Source organism: Ahaetulla prasina, chromosome 3, assembly GCF_028640845.1.
Source record: "Ahaetulla prasina isolate Xishuangbanna chromosome 3, ASM2864084v1, whole genome shotgun sequence".
Classification (NCBI taxonomy): Eukaryota; Metazoa; Chordata; class Lepidosauria; order Squamata; family Colubridae; genus Ahaetulla; species Ahaetulla prasina.
Window position 1 is genome coordinate 29725217 of NC_080541.1, and position 20065 is coordinate 29745281.

At 40.2% G+C, this 20065-nt stretch overlaps 2 protein-coding genes across 2 annotated transcripts in view; one reads left to right on the forward strand and one right to left on the reverse strand.

The window, feature by feature from the left end:
• DPYS (dihydropyrimidinase) overlaps positions 1-3593 on the forward strand; it is a 53173-nt gene extending 49580 nt beyond the window's left edge. The window contains exons 9-10 of the mRNA XM_058178214.1: positions 515-616; positions 3202-3593. Of these exons, the coding sequence (XP_058034197.1) occupies positions 515-589 (75 nt within the window). The 3' untranslated portion in view covers positions 590-616; positions 3202-3593. The remainder of the gene's footprint in view (positions 1-514; positions 617-3201) is intronic.
• A 1182-nt stretch (positions 3594-4775) lies between these two features.
• DCSTAMP (dendrocyte expressed seven transmembrane protein) lies at positions 4776-19014 on the reverse strand. Its single transcript, XM_058176989.1, has 4 exons — positions 18892-19014; positions 16485-17530; positions 7121-7447; positions 4776-6605 (listed from the first exon to the last, which is right to left on the reverse strand). Exons 2-4 carry the CDS (start codon positions 17496-17498, stop codon positions 6519-6521), a joined length of 1428 nt encoding a protein of 475 aa, XP_058032972.1. The 5' UTR covers positions 17499-17530; positions 18892-19014; the 3' UTR covers positions 4776-6518.
• Between the last annotated feature and the right edge of the window lie 1051 nt (positions 19015-20065).

Here is a 20065-nt window from a genome sequence, read left to right on the forward strand (position 1 = left end):
ATTAATTTTTCAAACAGAGGCTAGACTGCCATCTCTTGGGGATATTTTAATTTGGATGTCTGTATAGAGCAGAGAGTTGGATTATTAATCTAAATGGTTTCTTTGACTTCTATGATTTTATAAAAACAACTTCAGAATTCTGTGTATGATGTCAGCCTTCTTAGAGGAAACCAGAATTTGATTTATCTCAGCTTATTAATACAGTGCTAAAAACATTGCAGAGCTAGAATTTGGGGGGAGTGAGGTGGAGGTAAGGGGGAAGGAGAAGAGCTACTAGGAATCCCTATGGTCCTGTAAGGGAAATGCTGCCTTGATGGCCATGCAGCTCTCCCTCAATAGTCCGGATAAGCAAAATTGACAAGAATTTTGTCAGTTTTCTCCTTCTTTTTTAACATCTAGGCCAGGTTTGCAAAACATCAAGACTGTTAGGTATTCTATTTCTTTATTTTTCACTTTGCTGTTAAGAATAGAAAAAAAGATTTTTTTTAAAAAAAAATTAAATATATCATTGCAGGAATGTCAGCCTGTTGCTGTGAAGCGAGCACCGTATATGGGAAAAGTGGCTCCATTCTCCACTGCATCAAAATAATTTCATGATATACTTAGTATTCTTCAGGTAACTGTCTCATTTGTTCATTATTTGCTTGAGCCCAAGCAGTTTTATTGGCAGACAATATCATGTTTCCAATGGTGGGTTTCATCAGGTTCTGACCCGTTCTGGAGAACCCGTAGTGAAAATTTTGAGTAGTTTGGAGAACCACTGACTGGCCCCGCCCCCATCTATTTGCTGTCTCCCGAGTCCCAGCTGATTGGGAGGAAATGGGGATTTTGCAGTAACCTTCTCCTGGCGTGGGGAGGAAATGGAGATTTTACAGTATCCTTCCCTTGCCACGCCCACCAAGCCACACCATGCCCACCAAGCCATGCTCACAGAACCAGTAGTAAAAAATTTGAAACCCACCACTGCGTGTTTCCCCAAAAATAAGACCCTGACTTTTTTTTTTTTTTTTTGAACCCTGAAATAAGCGCTTGGCCTTATTGCCATGTGCTCAAGAGCCCAGTCGGGCTTATTATCAGGGGTAGGGCCAAATCCTCATGCAGTAATTCTTTTATTGGACTGAAAGTATGTTGAATGAGACAAGTTTCAGAACTTGATAATTGTGAACCATCTCAACTAGACAAAGTAAGAATATGTAAGTCAGATGAAATGCAGAAGATAACTCAAGACTTTTCTGAAAGGTTACTTCTAATGATTTGGATGAATGATCACAGAAGAGCCAAAATCAAAATATTTTTAAATTAGTATCGTGTCATGGGATGCCAAGGATTATTTTTCTAAGCTTTGTACCGACTGAAGAGCACATGAACTTCCCTCTTCCTCCAAAAGATTTTGATTATTTTGACAAACTAGAAGATGTTTTGATCTAAGAAAGATTTTTCCCAGTTCCATTTGTGTATTCTCCTGAAATTTCTCACTGCCAAACAATGACACTATGATATAGGCTTGAATTAATCATCTTTTTTTAACAAATGCAATTCAAATACTGCTCTCCACCTTAGGGGTTAAGTACTCAGTTCTTCCAGCCCTCTAAAGACTCTGGCCTAATTAATTTAGTCACATTAGTTCTGAAACCTGTAAATCAGGGGTGTCAAACCCGATCACATCTCAGACAGTATCATGATGTATCGGGATGTCGGGGTTGGCATAGCCTATGTGGCCGTATCCAGCCCAGGGGCCACCAGTTTGACAGGCCTGCTGCAAATCATCTCAGCAATAGATGTTCTTGATTACTCTAAAGCACTTTTAAAAATCTCTCCTAGTTTTGAATCTCCCACTCAGGAGATGCCAACAGGAGATATGTTCTTATTGTACCTTATGAAAATAACTTTGGCAAATAGCTGACCAAATCCTTTCCCTTGTGCACAATGGCCATGAGCTCACTTTGGTCCCTATGGGAGCTTGGGCAATATATGTAACGTGCATTCAGATCCTAGATTTTTCTAGCATTATATGTGGATGGCACCTGATATGGACCAGGACCAACCTGTGTTGATTTGGAAGGGGTAAACTTTCCTCACCCATTTGCTGTCACAGCAGTCCCCTTTCCCTTTAGCCCATGGACTTTGCAACAGGATTTTAGCATTAATGGTAAGAGAGGGAAAGCTTAACCCTCCTCAGTGTAGATGCAGCAGAATATGCAATTTGATCTTTAATGGAAGCTACTTCACAGGATTGTATATGAGGATAAAATATGGCAATCCTATCATTGTGAGCTTCTTTGAAGTAAAATAAAGACTTCTTTGAGTTGGGTGGTGACTTGGTGGACTTGTCCAGGTAATTTTCTTGGCAACAATATGAATAGTGGCTTTTTCTGGGATTTCCCCTCCCCCTTGACTTTTAAAAATAATCTATAACCATGTGATTTCATAATAGTGTCCTATCCAATTACTAAGCTGATTGGAGCTTTTTGAGATGAGCTAAGGTTATGTGGGTTGACAGAGAAAAAGTGGAATACAAATTATGGAAAATTAAGCTAAACAAGGAAGGTGTTGGGTATAGATCCTGTACATAACCTGAAGTAGGATGTTTTTAAAAAACCCTTCATTACACAATCAAAATCTTTTGAAGAGGCAGGAGAAAGTCCTGAATTCCGCATGTCTTAGGTCATAAATGCAATATACTATGAATATTGGCCAATTGATTGTTGTACTTTATTCAGGTTTAAAACTTCTGCGCCTTCAGATAACACACTTTGTCCCGTCGCCCAAAACGTTTCTTCTGCTAGAGTATTTCAGTAGCAGAGACCCTTTCTGATGTGAGTTCCTATTTTTCAGAACTAGTGCAAGGGGTTAGGCTAACACAATCATCTAATTTCATCTTTTGTTCCTTTAACAGTGTTGTAGAGTTTGTTCCAGCCAGAACATGACTGGAATAAACTCCTAGAATCGCAGAGATGGAAAGACTGTGTTAGCAGAATCAATATTTTTCCCCGTTATCATTAAGGAAGGCATAGTTCTGACCAAGAAGGAAAATCTAAAACTACAGAACCTGCGGGAAATATTGTTATCCTTTGGGGGGTTTTCTTCTTCTTTTGTGCACTCTAATTTTGTTATTGCTTCACTAGGTGACAAATTGCAAAGCAGAAGACTGCTTTATTTTTTTGAAGATTTATTCACCACCATTTCCCTTTTTCTCTGTAGGCCGAAACAGTTGCAATTCTTGATTTGTGTGTTTGAAGATTTCTGGATGATACAACCATCTGGTGAAACGGCACTGGCCATTGGTGTTGCAATCATTGCTAAATCTTACAAAATTACAGCAAGATCCTCCCTCTGTTCACATATTTTGACTTTTAGAGAAATTACTGTTGTTTTTTTAGCACATGATAACCTTGTTCTCAAGTCTTCTTTTAGTGCCTGATTTATAGCAAATACAGCTATCCGATTAGCTTTCATAGAGCACCTGCCAGGACTGTCTGCTAGAATAAAATCTGGACAGGATGAATTATTTGATCTGAGCAAGATGCAGCCCCTTAACTGCTGTTTAACTCAACTGTCTTTGAAATAAATGTTTCCAGGTTTATGGCATGAGTTAATCTTAACAATGAAACAATCATGATTAAACTGGGTATATGATTTGATGCAGTGGTGGAATTCAAATTTTGTTACTACCGGTTCTGTGGGGGTGGCTTGGTGGGCATGGCAGGGGAAGGATACTGCAAAATCTCCATTCCCAGCCCACTTCTGGGGGAAGGATATTGCAAAATCCCTATTCCCAACCCACTTCTGGGGGAAGGATATTGCAAAATCTCCATTCTCAACCCACTCTGGGGCAGCCAGAGGTGGTATTTGCTGGTTCTCCGAACTGCTCAAAATTTCTGCTACCGGTTCTCCAGAACCTGTCAGAACCTGCTGAATAGCACCCCCGACTTGATGCCTGAATTTGAGAGCTAAGTGATGGGTTAATCCCAAGTGCTTTCCTTTCCTCATCTCAAGTATTTTCCTTTACATTTTGGAAAACCCTAGTTAGATCCTCTTACTTCATTCCCTTTCAGGATTGTCCATCCAACACCTTTGCAGCATTCCAGAAGCAGATTTGGTCCTATCTGTTCACATGGCATTGAGTCATCAATTGGAACTGTTCTGGTGTATTTAATAAGATTTTTGGTTTTGCTCTGGTTTACTGAACTTGGAACAAAGCTGGATTACCCCTACAGGATTTATTTTTTTTGCAATGCTTTTCTATGACCTGTCTTGCCTTGGCATCTCAAGACAGCTGGACCAGACTTTTATATTTTTAAGAAAATGCAATGGCTCCGATTTGAGGAATTTTCCCCAGCAAACTAAATGTCTTTTTTCCTTATCTCAAAGAAAAAAAGGGAGGGGGCATTCTGGGTTTTTCTATGTGCCTTTGTCATTGTTGGTAGAAGAACTGAAGGCACTTGATGATGATATTTCAGAGAAGACAATGCCTAGCCACAAAACACTATAGGCAACCATCCTGGCATTATCTCTACCATACACACTAAAGCAGAGATCTCCAACCTTGGCAACTTTAAGACTTGTGAACTTCAACTCCCAGAATTCCTCAGCCAGCTTTGTTGGGTGAGGAACTCTGGGAATTGAAGTCCACAAGTCTTAAAGTTGCCAAGGTTGGAGATCTCTGCATTGAAGTATAACACAACTATCTTATACGCTCATCAAACCTTGCTAATTATATACACATATTTGACCCTTTATATACCCTTATATTTATATATATATTACATCATCTTTTGGTCTACATATCTTAGTTATTTCCTGTTCCAACTTCCATTTCTCAAATCCATGTCATACCATGTCCAATTTCTTTTTTAATATGATATAAATAAAAAAATATATTTAAAAAACAACACTGCAGGGCAAAAGTGAAGGAGAAGAGATTGGGCAAATCTTTTAGAAGGTGTAAGGAAGCAAATTGAAAACAATATTGAAAGAAATTGGGCAGCATATACATTTAATACATTACAGCTGGTCATCCCAAAGGTGCTTTTTCAGGAGGCAACTGGACTTTCTTGTTTTCGTTTTTTTCTTTGAAGATGTTCCACTTCTCATCCAAGAAGCTTCTTCAGCTCTGACTGGATCATGGAGAATGGAAGGATTTATACTCCTTGCAGACAGCTGGTCATTTGCATCCTTTTAGAGAGTCATTGAGGTCACTTGGAGATTCATCTGTGTCCACAGGGTCGCCCGAGTAGTGCAAATGGGTGTGGAGCTTTCTTGGCCGCAGGATGATTTCTGCCCTGTGTCCCTTCACTGTTGAAGACAGGCGCAGGCTTCTTGGGGATGAGTCTTTGTTGTCTGCATCTCAAACTGAAGGACAAATGGTTCCTGTAGTCTGCAATTTTTCTGGAAATCTGTTCATACTCCCACACCATTCAAAGGGGGTTCATCCCAAGGTGCATAGCTAAAGGTCTGTGGAGATTCTCAGTCATCCAGGTCATGGTTGTCTCAAAGGTGTTTTTTGAGGAGTCGGAACTGAAGAAGATTCTTGGATGAGAAGCGAAACGTCTTCCAAGAAAAAAACAAGGAAGTGCAGTTGCCTCCTGAAAAAGCACCTTTGGGACAGCCATGACCTGGATGACTGAGAATTTGCATAGAATTATAACTGGTTGCACAGTCAGCCAGATCCTTAGACATTTGTATTTGCATTTTTATCCACCTATTGACTCCTTCCCAAGGATAGGTAGATGTTATTGTTTGAGGATATTAAAGGTAGTGTTTCAAGATACAAACTCTTCCAACTAAAGTTGCTTTTTGCAATTGACCGGTGGTGATTTTGTCAATGCTGCTGTTTCGACATTGTACCCAAGACACCTAATACTATTGGTACTTTCTTTCATCAAAGTCCTTCTACTACTATTTGCAAGTCATTGTATTTTCTGATTTTCTCCAGTTCTTTCTCTTTTTCTCTTCTGCTTAATAAAAATAATTATTATATATCTGGAAAGGAAGTGATGTTTTGATGGGGTGTCAAAAATCGTCTGCTCAATTGAGTCACCTTAAGCTAAATGGCACAATTCTGCGGTGGCACGGTGGTTAAAGTCCATTACTGCAGGCTACTTCTGCTTATCACCGGCTGCCAGCAGTTTGGCAGTTCAGGTCTCACCAGCTCAAGCTTGACTCAGCCTTCCATCCTTCCGAGGTTGGTAAAATGAGGAGCCAGATTGTTGGGGGCAATATGCTGACTCTGTAAACCACTTAGAGAGGGCTGTAAAAAGCACTATGAAGTGGTTTATAAGTCTAAGTGTTTTTGCTATTGCTAATTCTGTAGTGAAACATAAACCAGTATAAGGAAAATACAGTAAATGTTTTTTTATTTATTTTTACTAATAGAGCCTTACATTTTTTAAATATTTCTTTAATGTTTCCAAATTTCATATTAAGGCAATCAGTATTTTGCAAAACACACACAAACATTTGACATTCCAGGAGCTCTTCACCAGGCAAAATGTTGAGCTTGGGAACTGTGACTAATGCTATAAAACAGGAATTTCTTTTTCCACATTGGTTTCTTTCTTCCTGGCATTTCCCAGTGCCTGGAGGATGGGAAACCAAAAATGTAACTGAAGGAAGAAGGAAAAAAGGAGAAGGTTAGTTTTACTTATTACAAACGAAGAGGTATTTGGTATCTGTCTCCTAAGCAGAACTGAAAAGTAATGAAGAAAAAAAAAACAGAAAAATTACGAGTAGATCCATTTCAGGCAGGATGAATGCTGAGCATTTCTTCTCCTTCATCCTTCAGGTATTGATGGAGGAAGCGGGAAGATTAACCTCAGACACATATTCATTTCAGTAATGGCTATAGGTATTTATGCAGAGACAATATCTATGCGAGTCAAAACATTACTTTGTAATAGAGATATAACCAGTGTAATGTGGTCTATGACCTAAGTTGCTTCCATATTTATTGAAAAATATGTGAAGATTCCCTTTAGAGTAATCTTGGGGAGCGAGAGTAGTATTGATCCCGACTCTATAGATAAAGTTTTGATGGTGCTTATTTTTGGTGGATTCTACAATTACATTCTGAACAGTGTTGCACCAACCAGCACTGTATTTCATATTATTTACAGTTTACCTTTGCAAACGAATTAAGTTTCCTTTTCACGTTTTTCTCGGAGAACTTGGATCTTCTGTTTAATAATTTTGTGTGCAGATACTTTATCCGTTTCATGTCTGTGCTTGGAAAGAACGCAGTTGCCACTAATATTTTAAGTTGTGTGAGTGTAGAAGTCAGAAGCCCCAACACTATTAGAAAGAACAAAATAACTCCAAGCTGGATCCATGTAGTAGAGAGGGAAATCTTGGGTTTGGGAATGCAGCTCTCTTCAAAAAGAGGCGTCTTAAAGTAAGTGGTCTTGTCAACAATCTCCCCATTGTTCAAGATGAATTTAGCAGCATTTTTCTGTATAAGAGGAAATGAAAGATAAGAATTATGCCATGATCTATGCTGGTCTTTAAAAGGGTTATGTTGAATAAATTACAATGCACCAATAAAGGAGACTATTTGTAGCCCAGGACTGAAATGTGGAGTCCTTGGTGCTCCCTGAGCTTGCTTTTTTCTTGCAGATGTTTCATTACCCAAACTTAATTTGGGTAATGCTTAATTTTTTAAATTTTTAAATTTTTTGAATTTTAATAATTTTAATTTTATTTTATTTATTTATGGGTCAAATTTGACGGTTTTAATTTTCGGCCATTTATAGAATAGGTTATTTTAACTGTGGTTTTAATTTGTATATTGTACTGTTTTAATCTGGCTGAGTCCTTCGGGAGAAGGGCGGTATAAAAATCTAAATAATAAAATAAAATAATAAAATAAACTAGGTATCATCAGTACTAGTGATGTTACTACCAGCACTAGCACTGATGATGTTGCCTAGTTTGGGTAATGAAACATCTGCAAGAAAACAAGCAAGCTCAGAGAGCACCAAGGATCCCTCAAATTACAGTGCAATGATGAATTTTCTCAACAAGACGTCTGTGTTTATTTTCCTGCAACAGGATATTAACAGTCTCTTAACTGTCTGACCTAGACCTTAAGCCATTAGTGTATCTTTCACATTTGGCAGCAGATACAAGATTTGGCAATGCTAAAAGCATCATCATCGGAATTATGGCCCTGAATAAGAACAGAATAATGATGGATGGGATTAAAGATCCCACTTTCTTGCCCCCTTGATTCAGCAATGATCACCTATGTGCTTTTGGATGCAACAGGCAAGAACGTGTGAAATAAGCTCAAACTGTTTCTGGAAAGAACAAGATTATCAGGGGGCTAAAATAGTGTTGCGTAAAGAGATTGGGGATGGCTGGTGGGGCAATTCTGGGAATTGAAGTCCACATACCTTAAAGTTCCCAAACTTGAGAAACACTGGTCTAGATTGTCTATTGGTGATGTTGCTTTGGCACTGCCAAATCCTATACTGAATCGGGAGGAAAGAGACCTAAATTGCTTATTCTCCCACAGAGTCCCTCTGTGTAAATATTGGCTGTCATACTAACTCTGAAGTGAGATGCTCTGTTCTGTGATTAGAAGCAGGATCTCCATACATTAAAACAAAAAATTTAAAACAGAGCATATTAGAAAAAGGCCGACATTAAAAATTTAAAAATTTAAAAAATTTAAAAATTTAAAAACCTTAACACAATAAAACCCCAATTAAAATTAATAAAACTATTAAGCCAGTCCCGCTTGAATAAATAAGTATGTTTTTAGCTCACGGCGAAAGGTCCGAAGATCAGGCACTTGGCGTAAGCCAGGGGGAAGTTCGTTCCAGAGCGTAGGAGCTCCAACAGAGAAGGCCCTGCCCCTGGGGGCCGCCAGCCGACATTGTTTGGCGGACGGCACCCTGAGAAGACCCTCTCTGTGTGAGCGTACGGGTCGGTGGTAGGCATAAGGTAACAGCAGGCGGTCCCGTAAGTACCCGGGTCCTAAGCCATGGAGCGCTTTAAAGGTGGTAACCAAAATCTTGAAGCGCACCCGAAAGACTACAGGAAGCCAGTGCAGACTGCGTAGCACTGGGTTATCTGGAACCCATAGCAGAAGCCAGCTGATTTCCCTTTTTTTTTCAGAATTAAAACTGAACTGGCACTTTCCACTTTTCCTTGCAGAAGTTTATCTATTTGTGCAGTGTTACGCTTGGGCCAATGACCTAAAAGAGGTTGGAATCTGCCTGGCTCCTGTCAGTCACCCCATCAATATGACTACCGATCAATATACCAGGCAGGGTATTCTGCCAGCTTAGCCAACAGTGTTGTTGACACATTTCTGGTAGGGAAGGGAGAAGACTCCAAATTCAGTCACATGCCAACGTGGTTCTGACATGCCACATAGATGTCAGGCTCCAGAACACAAGGAAGATATGCTGAGGTTTTTCTGAACGGTTTCGTTTATTGTTTCTCACCTATAGAGAGAGAAATCTTACCAAATTAAACTGCTTGCCTCATTAAGTATATACTCCGAGAACTCCTAGAAAGGAGCTTTTCTTAAATTTCTTCCTCCCAACCAAACAATCTAAGCTTCACTGCCTCTTATTCCTTGGCACCAGGGGTGAAATGCTCCTGGTTCGGACCGGATCACCTGATCTGGTAGCGATGGCGGCGGGTGGTTCAGAGAACCGGTAGCAAAAATCCCTGCCCCCACCCCTGCCCTCCCTGGCATGCCCAGCTGAGCCGCGCGATCATCAGAGGTTTTTTTTACTTTTAAAAGCATTTTTTCTTCGGCTGAAAAAATGCTTTTAAAAGTAAAAAAAAAGCCTCTGATGATCACGTGACTCAGCTGGGATCGTCAGAACCCTTTCAAAGCATTTTTTCTACAAGTTCTTCGGCCAAAGAGGCTGTAAAAAAAAAGCTTTTAAAGAGTTCTGGCGATCAGGCAACTCAGCTGGGATCGTCAGAACCTTTTCAAAGCATTTTTTCTACAAGCTCTTCAGCCGAAGAGGTTGTAGAAAAAATGCTTTTAAAAGTAAAAAAAAAAAGTTGGCTATACAGTGACATCAATGGTGGGTGAGGCTTTGCCATACCTTGTCCCATTTAGCTGCAGATACCCCGGAGAGCTTCTCTTGTTTCACTGAGAGCTCACCCAAATCTTCTCTCCCCCCCCCCCCCCGGTTGTATTCCACCTAAAGGAGAGCAATTTGTGCAGGTTTTTCCCATTGGCACAAAGGGGATCTACCAATGTTGCACCTAAATTGAATGGCAAATAGATATCCAAAGGAGCACCATTTTATTCTCCTTGAGTGCCAAATGCCCTGTTGAAAAAAAAATCCTTGCCTGAATATAGGAGGGCTGGAAAAAAAGGCCCAGCACACTTCTGCAGCCTTGTGCCTTACAGATACCTTGGACAGCAACTCATAGCATACAAGACTTAGAATTCTGGGAATTGTAATCCAACATGTCTGAAGGCAGTAGTTTGAAAAAGTGCTGTTTGGGTCAAGGAGGCTGAGGAAGTGGCGGAAGCATTTGGATTAGTTGTGTGGATTTCCCTTGGATAACTTTGTGATTTATAGCGTTTTCTAGCATCGCCCAACCGTAGTTGGGCTAAGATAACAATAAATGAGGGCAGGTGGCCTCTGGGGTGGGCAGGTTGTCTATAAGATCCCAAGTGAAGAAGAACAATTGCACTAAGATATGAAAATAGAAAGTAGCATTCTGGGAAAAGGAAAGGAAAGGAAAGGAAAGGAAAGGAAAGGAAAGGAAAGGAAAGGAAAAGAGAAAAGGCAGTCGCCAGGAAAATAGATATTCCTTTCCCATCTTCTCCCAACTGCTGTGAAGCAGTAATGGCAGGTACTTACAATGAGGTATCATATCTACTGAAAGCCAAAGGTTTGCTTTTATATGTATAATTTCCAGTGTCTGGGATTCAGAGGCTGGGATGATGATATCATGCAGAGCTGAAGTTTTGCCCTTACTTAATTTTTTTAAGCTTACTAAAATTGCTGTTTTATGCGTGCAAAGACTCTCTGAAAGCTTCCCAGACCTTATTTCTTTGGCTTTCTGTCAGAAATCAATGGGAAATTATGCCATCAATATTTCATGATTTGCTGACCAACTTATATAGCAGAATCTGGGTGAAGCGAGGGCTGAGCATTCCCGCCCCCCTCTCCCTGCACACAAAAGGTAGATTGTACAGCTAAAGTTCTTACATCTGGGCTGCCCTGATTAGGAGAGACCGTTTTCTGTCTCCGGGCTTCTTAACAGATCCATTTAAGTGGAACTAGCTAAGAGATAAGACACAAACAGCACACAGGGGGTAGAGTTTGGAGTAAGTGCAGCACAAATGGTCCTCTTAAAGCTTTAATACAAATATAACCCAGATTTGAACAGGTACTATTCACCTTTCAGTAATTGGTATTTGAAAGAGCTAATGGTTTTCAACTTGCTCCATTAATTATATGTGATTGGGTGAACAAATAACTCGGCTAGTTAACAATATATTTTTGTTCTTGTGATGATTTTTCTTCCCCTCCCCCATCCCTCAGCAATTTTAGGAGGCAGATCTTTTTTTTTTTTAAGTCACTCTGTTAAGAAGCATTTTACCCTTCGGTTGAGAATATTATTCAACCCTTCCATATTTCTCTTTTTCTAAGGATCCTCGCAACACTTTGTTATGTTCTGTGATTTCCAACATTGTGGGTACCCCTGACACCCTGCGGATCAAGCTTGAGCGTCAGAATCAGATGACCAATGATCATGATTTTTGTTGAGCTTGATGATATTCTAAAAAAAGAATGAGAGGCAGTCAAACAAAATATTTTATATGGTTATTTATGGATACGTTGATTGAATTTTATATTTTGGGATGTGTATGCATGTGTTGGGTATATGAATATAGTGAGCATTAGCTAGTGACTACCGTACAGTTCATTAAATGGAAAGAAACTGAAGAGTTCCAACAGAGTCACTGTATCAGTGAGAGGAGCACAATAGAAACTTAATAAATAAATAAATGGATTAGCATGAGCCAGGTGAAGAAAATCAAGAATGGTAGACCTCCTATAATCCCACCATCACCATCACTGCACATATACCCTGTCATTATCTGATCAATGTGATGATCATAGAAAGTTGCAATATGCCAGCATTTCTTCCTTCATTGTACTAGACAATTCAATGTATAATTAAACATACATTGGACAATGTTAATGTGGTCATTTATTTTGGGCTACAGCTCCATTCAATTCCAACAGCAGAGCCATACTAGGCTGATCTAATTCAACATCTCAATATATTCATGTTGGGGAAGACTTTAAATAAATATTTAAACAAAGAGTTTAGCTTACAACTTAATTGTTAAAAGTAGGATTATATTCTCTGGCAACCAGCCTCTGTTCCCACTCATTGTAGGTACACAAAGATCATTTGTGATTGATTAGTGAAAAGAAGCAATAGAAGCAATTGTTTAGGCTCAATAATTGGCCCTTATGGGATGTTTGCATTTATGCTCCTCTCCTCTAACTATATATTCAAAATTTGCCTACAATGGAACAGAGTAACAGAGTTGGAAGGAACCTTGGAGGTCTTCTAGTCCAATTCCCTGCTCAGGAACCTGATGTCCCACTGCTCAGGAAACCCTATACCAGGGTTGTCAAACTCCCAGGCCACAAGCCAGATGCGTCACGCACTGGCCACACCCACAGCCGGTTTAGCGAAGGGGGAAAAAATCCTGATACGTCACATGATGCCGCCGTGATGATGTGGGTTTGACACCCCTGCCCTATACCATTTCAAACAAATGGTTGTCGAATCTCTTCTTAAAAACTTCCAGTGTTGGAGCATTCACAACTTCTGGAAGCAAGTTGTTCCACTGATGGTTCTAACCGTCAGAAAATTTCTCCTTAGCTTTAGGTTGCTTCTCTCCTTGATTAGTTTCCATCTATCGCTTCTTGCCCGGCCTTCAGATGCTTTAGATAATAGCTTGATTCCCTCTTCTTTATGGCAATCCCTAAGATATTGCTATCTTGCCATCCTTAGTCTTCTACCCTATGGCAGCAACCATTCTTTGTATGTGTTAGACCCTAACCATCTTTGTTGCTCTTCTCTGCACTCTTTCTAGAGTCTCAACATCTTTTTTACATTGTGGCGACCAAAATTGGATGTAGTATTCCAAGTGTGGTCTTACCAAGGCATTTTAAAGTGGTATTAACTCTTCATGTGATCTTGATTCTATCGCTCTGTTAATACAGCCTAGAACCGTGTCAGCTATCTCAAAAAAAATCTTGTAAAGAAACTTCTGCTTTTCTATCTTGAATATGTGTTTCTAAACCTGCTTCAAATTTCCCTGGGTGCTGTTTTGAGTTTATTTTTTTGTTGGAAGCATGCTATTTCTCTTATTCTGGTACATTTCTCTGAAATTCATTTCTCTTCAGAAAAGCCCTTTGGAGCAAGGAAAGACAGAGAGCTGCTGGAGAGATAATGAAAACCAAACAAATCCCTCGGCTATTCAGAATTAAACCTTTTAGAATTTCAGGGATGTCTGCAGGGTGTGGTCAAAAACGTTCAAGGTCGCATCTGCAATAGTGCGATGCAAACTTTGCCTGGTTTTTTTATGAGCAACTCACAGTGTCATGGTCACCCTCTTCATTCTTTTGATCACACCCTGCAGACATCTTTGATGACACTAAAAGACTTTAGTTTCCTCTAGAGATAAAATTAGCTGACATATACATGGAATGGGATACATCAAGTTGCCTTGTCCCTCCTTAAGGTAACAGTTATTATATTCTTTCCTGTTTCATTGTAATTAGAAGATAAGAACCAGTTATATGGGTGAACCCAAATGACTTGTTTGCTGGAAAACTTATGTTTTTCATAATTGCTTCTTGTAAAATAATTTTGTCAAGGGTGAGACGAAAAATGATTGTTCAGTGCTAATTCCTTTTTTTGCTGTTTTATGGTGTGTTTTGATATTTCAGAACTATGTGCTTTTGGATCACAGTTTTATGTCAAATTCAACATTTGCTAATTTTGTATTGTAATGTGTATTCTGAATTATTACCCTACTTTTTTCCTGGAAATCAAGGCAACCTCCACAAACATAGTATGCAAAGTTGGAACTTTTCCAAGTTTGGGATGGTTATTCCAACCATTTAGGAAGAGTTTCTGACTTAAAATTCTTTCAGAATGGTCAAAACAAGCAGGGCACATACCAAATAATTTGCATGCCACCAATCACAACATAATTTAGGTTGAAACTAATCCCAAAGCATGCACCAAGTTCAATCAATGCATGAATACAGCCAAAAAGCATGTTCAAAGAGTCTTATAGAAATCTATACAATGAACTTGAAGTCAAAAATAGTTGAAGGAAAAATTCCCAGATGAAAAATTTCAAGCGGTGTTTGCAACAGTTGTATTTTAAAAAATCTATTTACTCTCCTTTTAAAAAGCAAGAATGTGAGGTAACTTGCTGAGAGCAAAGCAAGCGAGCAAAAAGAAAAACTCTTAGCTTGTGCCATTGTATCAGAGCAACATTTTGATGCCTGCTGAGAATTGTTTAGCTTCCAGAGTTATGAAGTGATTGTGTCCTTAATATAAGGGGTTGCTCAATGTTCCAGTTTGCCCAACAATTGGCAGGAAATACAGGCCATAAATCTGCTGAATGCTGAGTCACTCATCATTAGCAAGCAGATCTGAAAACCTCAGCTGAAAAAAAGAACATTTCCAAGAGTCGTATGCCTATTGCCTCTTTCAGAGCTAGCAAAAGAAGATTCATTTTTCTTTCCAGCAGCTTCCGGTAGCTCATGGAAGTAATCTGGTAACAAATCTATTGGGGTTGACTTTAGTTTTAATATGAGAAAGATATTTTCTTGATGCGTTATATGTCAAGTAAAAATGCAAGTAGAAAAAATAGGGACCACCTTGGTGGGAAGGTAACAGCGTTCTGTGCGCCTTTGGCGTAGAGTCATGCCAGCCACATAACCACAGAGACGTCTTCGGATAGCTCTGGCTCTTCGGCTTTGAAACGGAGATGAGCACCACCTCCTAGAGTCGGCAATGACTAGCACGTATGTGCAAGGGGGACCTTTACCTTTACCTTTATGTGAGCCTTAGATGCTGTTAGTTTTTTCTGCAGTTAAGTATGGTTTCAGCTTCTTGGTCTCTGCTTTTTACAGTTCCAGCCTCTGTTTTGTGGACAAAACAGAGGCTGGAACTAAACTTACATAAACTCCTTGTGGACAAGGAGTTTATGTAGGTCACTTGATTTAATAAAATCAATGTGGAATGGTGATTAAGGGGTAGGACTCCGAGTGGGGAGACTCAGTCAAGGAAACTTTTTAAAAATGTAAAGGTTTTCCATGTCCAGTCATATCCGACTCTGTTTCTTAGCTGAGGGAGCCAGCATTGTCTGAAGACACTTCTGCGGTCATGTGTCCAGCATGATTGTACCCCGAAGCGCATGGAACGCTGTCACCTTTCCAGGTACCAACAAGCATGCAAATGCAAGTAGATAAATAGGTACTGATAAGTGGTACCTATTTATCTACTCACATTTGCATGCTATCAAACTGCTAGGTAGCCAGGAGCTCGGACAAGTAATGGGAGTGCACCCCATTGCACAGTGCTCGGGTCGCAAACCTGGGCTGTCAGCTTTCCAACTGACAAGCTCAACATCTTTAACTGCTGGGGAATTCTGGGAGTTGAAGACCACACATCTCAAAGTTGCTAAGGTTGAGAAACACTATCCTGCTGTGGTGTTGGGATTAAAATGAAGGTCATCCCCACACATCACTTGAAAATGGATAAAATAAAATGTTAAGAAATAAATGCATACTTGGGAAGAACTCTACACAAAGAATCTTTTACTCCAGTAAATCCTCAAATTTGGGCAGTTTAAGAAATCACTTATTGAAGAAACTTAAAATACGCAAAGTGCCTTTATATTGGCTGAAGTCACAGACCTTGCTTAAGCCAGTCGGGTAAAGACCCTCCCATTGCATTTTCCATACCTTCTAAAATTGAGGTTCTTATATTTTTCACTTTCTGTCCATCAGGCACATCAACCATTCATCATGACAAAACAACGGATGTTTTCAGCAGCCTTAAACACCAAGCTTGGTGTCGCATTTGCTTTTGTTTAACATTTGGGCCCTTCAAACCAGGGATGAACACCAAGGTGTTCACTTATCTTTGCTACCGATTCACAAATGTGAACGCAGGGCCTTCCACGCATGTGCAGAGTGTCAAAAATGGGATAGGATTATGTCTGGGTAGGTGGGCGGAGCCTCCCGCCGCCGCTGCTTCTACCAGTTCACCTGAACCCGATAGATCCAGCTGAATACACCACTGCTTCAAAACTTGGGGTTTGTTTTCTTAAAGTGCCATGCCTACCCACCTCCAGGTTTTTCAATCCTTTTTTTTTTTTTAGCATAATTTTATTCTGTAGAAAATCTGTATCTGAAGCAATACCAAAAGTGCTGCACTGTAGCTAAGATACTTACGTGGTAATATAATTTGAAGTGGACCTCTAGCTCAGGGAAATCGTGGAGATGCTTGCTCACGGAAAAAATGAGCCAGTAAAGCAAATAATCTACTGCTGAAAAGACGACCCAAATGCAAAGGTTAGCAAGCACAGGGAGAAAAAAGCGTGCTGTGCATTTCCTTTCTTTAGGTGTTTGGCAAAAAGACGGCACCAGAGAGTACACATTTCTTTCTTCTTTACTCAGGGGGAGCACCGAGAGCTTTTCCTGCTGCCATACTTGTTCATTGTACTTGATGAACCCTCGGGTAATGTACGTGTTCTTAAACTTGATGGTCTGTGGGCTCCGGAAGTTTCGGATGAAGAGGTATGTGCCAAGCAGAACCAAAATTGTCCCCACAAAAGGCAGCACTTTCTTAGCCAAAAAGGACTGTAGAGCTATTATGGAGGAGATCTGACTGGTGATGTTGTGAATGTTCAGTCTTGTTTTTTCCAGCTGCAGCTTCAGGTCTTCATCTGAAACCAAGAAAGACATGTTTAAGCTGTCACGCACCAGAAACAGATGTTTGGAAATCTTCAATTGACTGTAAATCCACCGGATGGCTTTCAGAAAAGTGAGGTCAAGGAAAGTCCAAATCTGGGAATCGAGAGTACAAGTCACACTTTCTGCCAACTGCTTCAGGTTGAAAAAAATATTTTGGATGTTGCCAGCAACCACCATAGCAGTTCCAGCAGCAATGAGAGTGTTCCTGCCTTCGTGCAATCCACAAGAAAGGAAGAATACCACCACAAAGCAGCGAAAAGACTGGAAAAAGTACAGATTTACAGACAGGAGAATCCATAAAATATTGACTGTGACGATAGAAAGCATTGGATAGTCCAGCAGGAAGGAATACCCAGGTAGAAGCAGGAACAGGTTTGCTATTAAACTGATGGAGCTGCAGAGAGCAAAGAGGACCAGCTTATTTCTCCAGCTCAGCTTCCTCTGGGTCACAAAGAGTTCCCGTGATCGCTGGAGAAAGGTGACAAAATCCATTTTCTTTGTACTTCAGAGATCCAGTACGTTCACTTGGTGGAAATAAAATAACAACAAAGGAAATTAATCCTTCAACATAGAGCTTTATTCAGACCTATTAAGGCCCTTAAGGAGCATGTAGTCAAACTATTGACATCCCTGGTGTGATGTAGCAAGCAAGCAGCTCATCTCTATAGCTCTATAGCTTGAGGCAGGAAAATGGCTGTGATTTCCAGGGCCTTTGTTGTGATTTCTTTGGCTGAGGATAGTGTTTCTCAACGTTAGCAACTATCTGGCCCAGAATTCCCTAGTTAGCATGCTGCTGTTCTAAATACAGTGAAACTGGCCACACGAGTGAAAACTAAAGCACTCTTACAACTTGTAATTAATAAAGCAATTCTAGACATGCTTACAAAGAGTAAGCTTGATTAGGTCCACTGACAAAATGCATTTCACACTTGAAATTGGATTCATCTTTCTTTGAAAGTAACCCATATTGCCCATTTAGCCTGGCTAGGTGGCTCAGTGGCTAAGACACTGAGCTTGTCGATCAGAAAGTTCAGCAGTTTGAATCCCTAGTATAGGTTTACTGTGTAATCAGGAGGTTTGACTAGATGACCTCCAAGGTCCCTTCCAACTCTGTTACTGTTACTGCTCACGGTAGACCTTGTTTAGATGCACAGATGTGCAATGGAACCAAAAGAAGAATCAAAATGTTACACATTAGCAAGGAGCCTCAAGCAAAGCAATATATCTAACTTCCTACACTGTAGAGTTTTTTCCTGGCATAACTCAAGTGAACAATATCTTTGTTGTCTCCCAAGTAGCTTACTCTGTTTTTAATACCTAATACCGTAAAGAAGTTATTTCCTAAATTTCATTTGAAAATTAGTCTTCTTCAAATCAAATGTTCATCTTCTGTTATGAGATTTTTTCTTCTTCTAGAACCACATTCACAGTCTTTAGAGGAGGTATGCCTGCAGTTTTCAGACATCCAAATATGCCTTCACTTCATCTGTTTTTCCCAGATTAACATAACCAATTCTCTTAATTACTCCACATTGATTTGAGGTTTGGTCCCTCAACCATCCTGGTTGTCTTCCTCTGAACACTTCCAAAGATACAAGTGTTGCTTTTGAAATGTGGTTCCCCAACCTAGAAAAATACCCCATACATTCCAAAAGAAGAGGAATACAACATCCCGTAGACTTCTAGAACAGGGGTCTCCAACCTTGGTCCCTTTAAGACTTGTGGACTTCAACTCCCAGAGTTCCTCAGCTTTGCTGGCTGAGGGACTCTGGTAGTTGAAGTCCACAAGTCTTAAAGGGACCAAGGTTGGAGACCCCTGTTCTAGAAGAACCTTACAGCTAGCAAATATATTACACCTACCCAAATAATGCTAAAGCTTACTCACAAATTTCTCCACTGCAAGCATCCCGTTAAATTCTTTCACGTTGCATTTCTTGATTCTGATGAGAAAGACTAATGGGTGCCAATAAAAGAGTTCATTATGAATCATTCTGCTCGTGGAATCCACCCGTCCACATGCGTGGGACAAATGACAAAGCAACCAGAATGGTTCTGTTTTTGAAGGTGAATAAATGTGGAACTGTTTGCAAGAAGAATTACAGGGCACAACAGTAAATATTGTTAACAAAGATTAGCTACAGACTCTTTAGGGTCCAGTTAGATGCAGCTTGAAATCCAATTTTTTTTACTACTGGTTCTATGGGCATGGCTTTGTGGACATGGCTTTGTGGCATGGCGGGGGAAGGATACTGCAAAATCCCCATTCCCACCCCACTCCTGGGGGATGGATACTGTAAGATCTCCATTCCCATCCAACTCCGGAGCCAGCCAGAGGTGTTATTTGCCGGTTCTCCGAACTGCTCAAAATTTCTGCTACCGGTTCTCCAGAACCTGTGAGAACCTGCTGGATTTCACCTCTGCTTGAAATATATGAATGGCCCTCACTTGCTGTGCTGCAAATTGAAACAAAAAATGTGGACATTTGCTGGAAGTCTGGGTATTTCTGTAGGCTCAGCTTGGATCGCAGCTCAATGTGGTTTTTGTCCACCAGAGAGAGGAGCTGCTGGTGGTGTTAATAGCTCCTATCCTGGGATAACAAGTTGCAGGAGTTGAACAATTTAATGGTCCTTCATCCTCAGTACCACATTTATTAACAAGATGCCCACTTGTTGAAAACAACTTGATGAAAGCAAGCAATAAAGAACTGGAATCTTCAGATCTTTACTATTATTTATTTATTGCCTTTTAATGGTTAAAAAAAAGGGAGGCGGTGGCTCAGTGGCTAAGACGCTGAGCTTGTCAATCAAAAGGTTGACAGTTTAGCGGTTTGAATCCCTAGTGCTGTAAATGGGGTGAGTTCCTGTTAGGTGTCGCTTCTGTCAACCTAGCAGTTCGAAAGCATGTAAAAAATGCAAGTAGAAAAATAGGGACCACCTTTGGTGGGAAGGCAACAGTGTTCCGTGCGCCTTTGGAATTTAGTCATGCCGGCCACATGAGACGTCTTCAGACAGTGCTGGTTCTTCAGTTTTGAAACAGAGATGAGCATTGCCCCCTAGAGT

Excerpts from the sequence above, each read along its gene's own strand:
- DCSTAMP (XM_058176989.1), bottom strand. The coding sequence starts at position 17,498 with ATGGATTTTGTCACCTTTCTCCAGCGATCACGGGAACTCTTTGTGACC. Across the intron at positions 7,448-16,484 it reads ACTTCAAATTATATTACCAC|AAAAATGCTGCTAAATTCAT; the intron begins GTAAGTATCTTA and ends CCTCTTATACAG. Across the intron at positions 6,606-7,120 it reads AACTTAATTCGTTTGCAAAG|TTACATTTTTGGTTTCCCAT; the intron begins GTAAACTGTAAA and ends TTCTTCCTTCAG.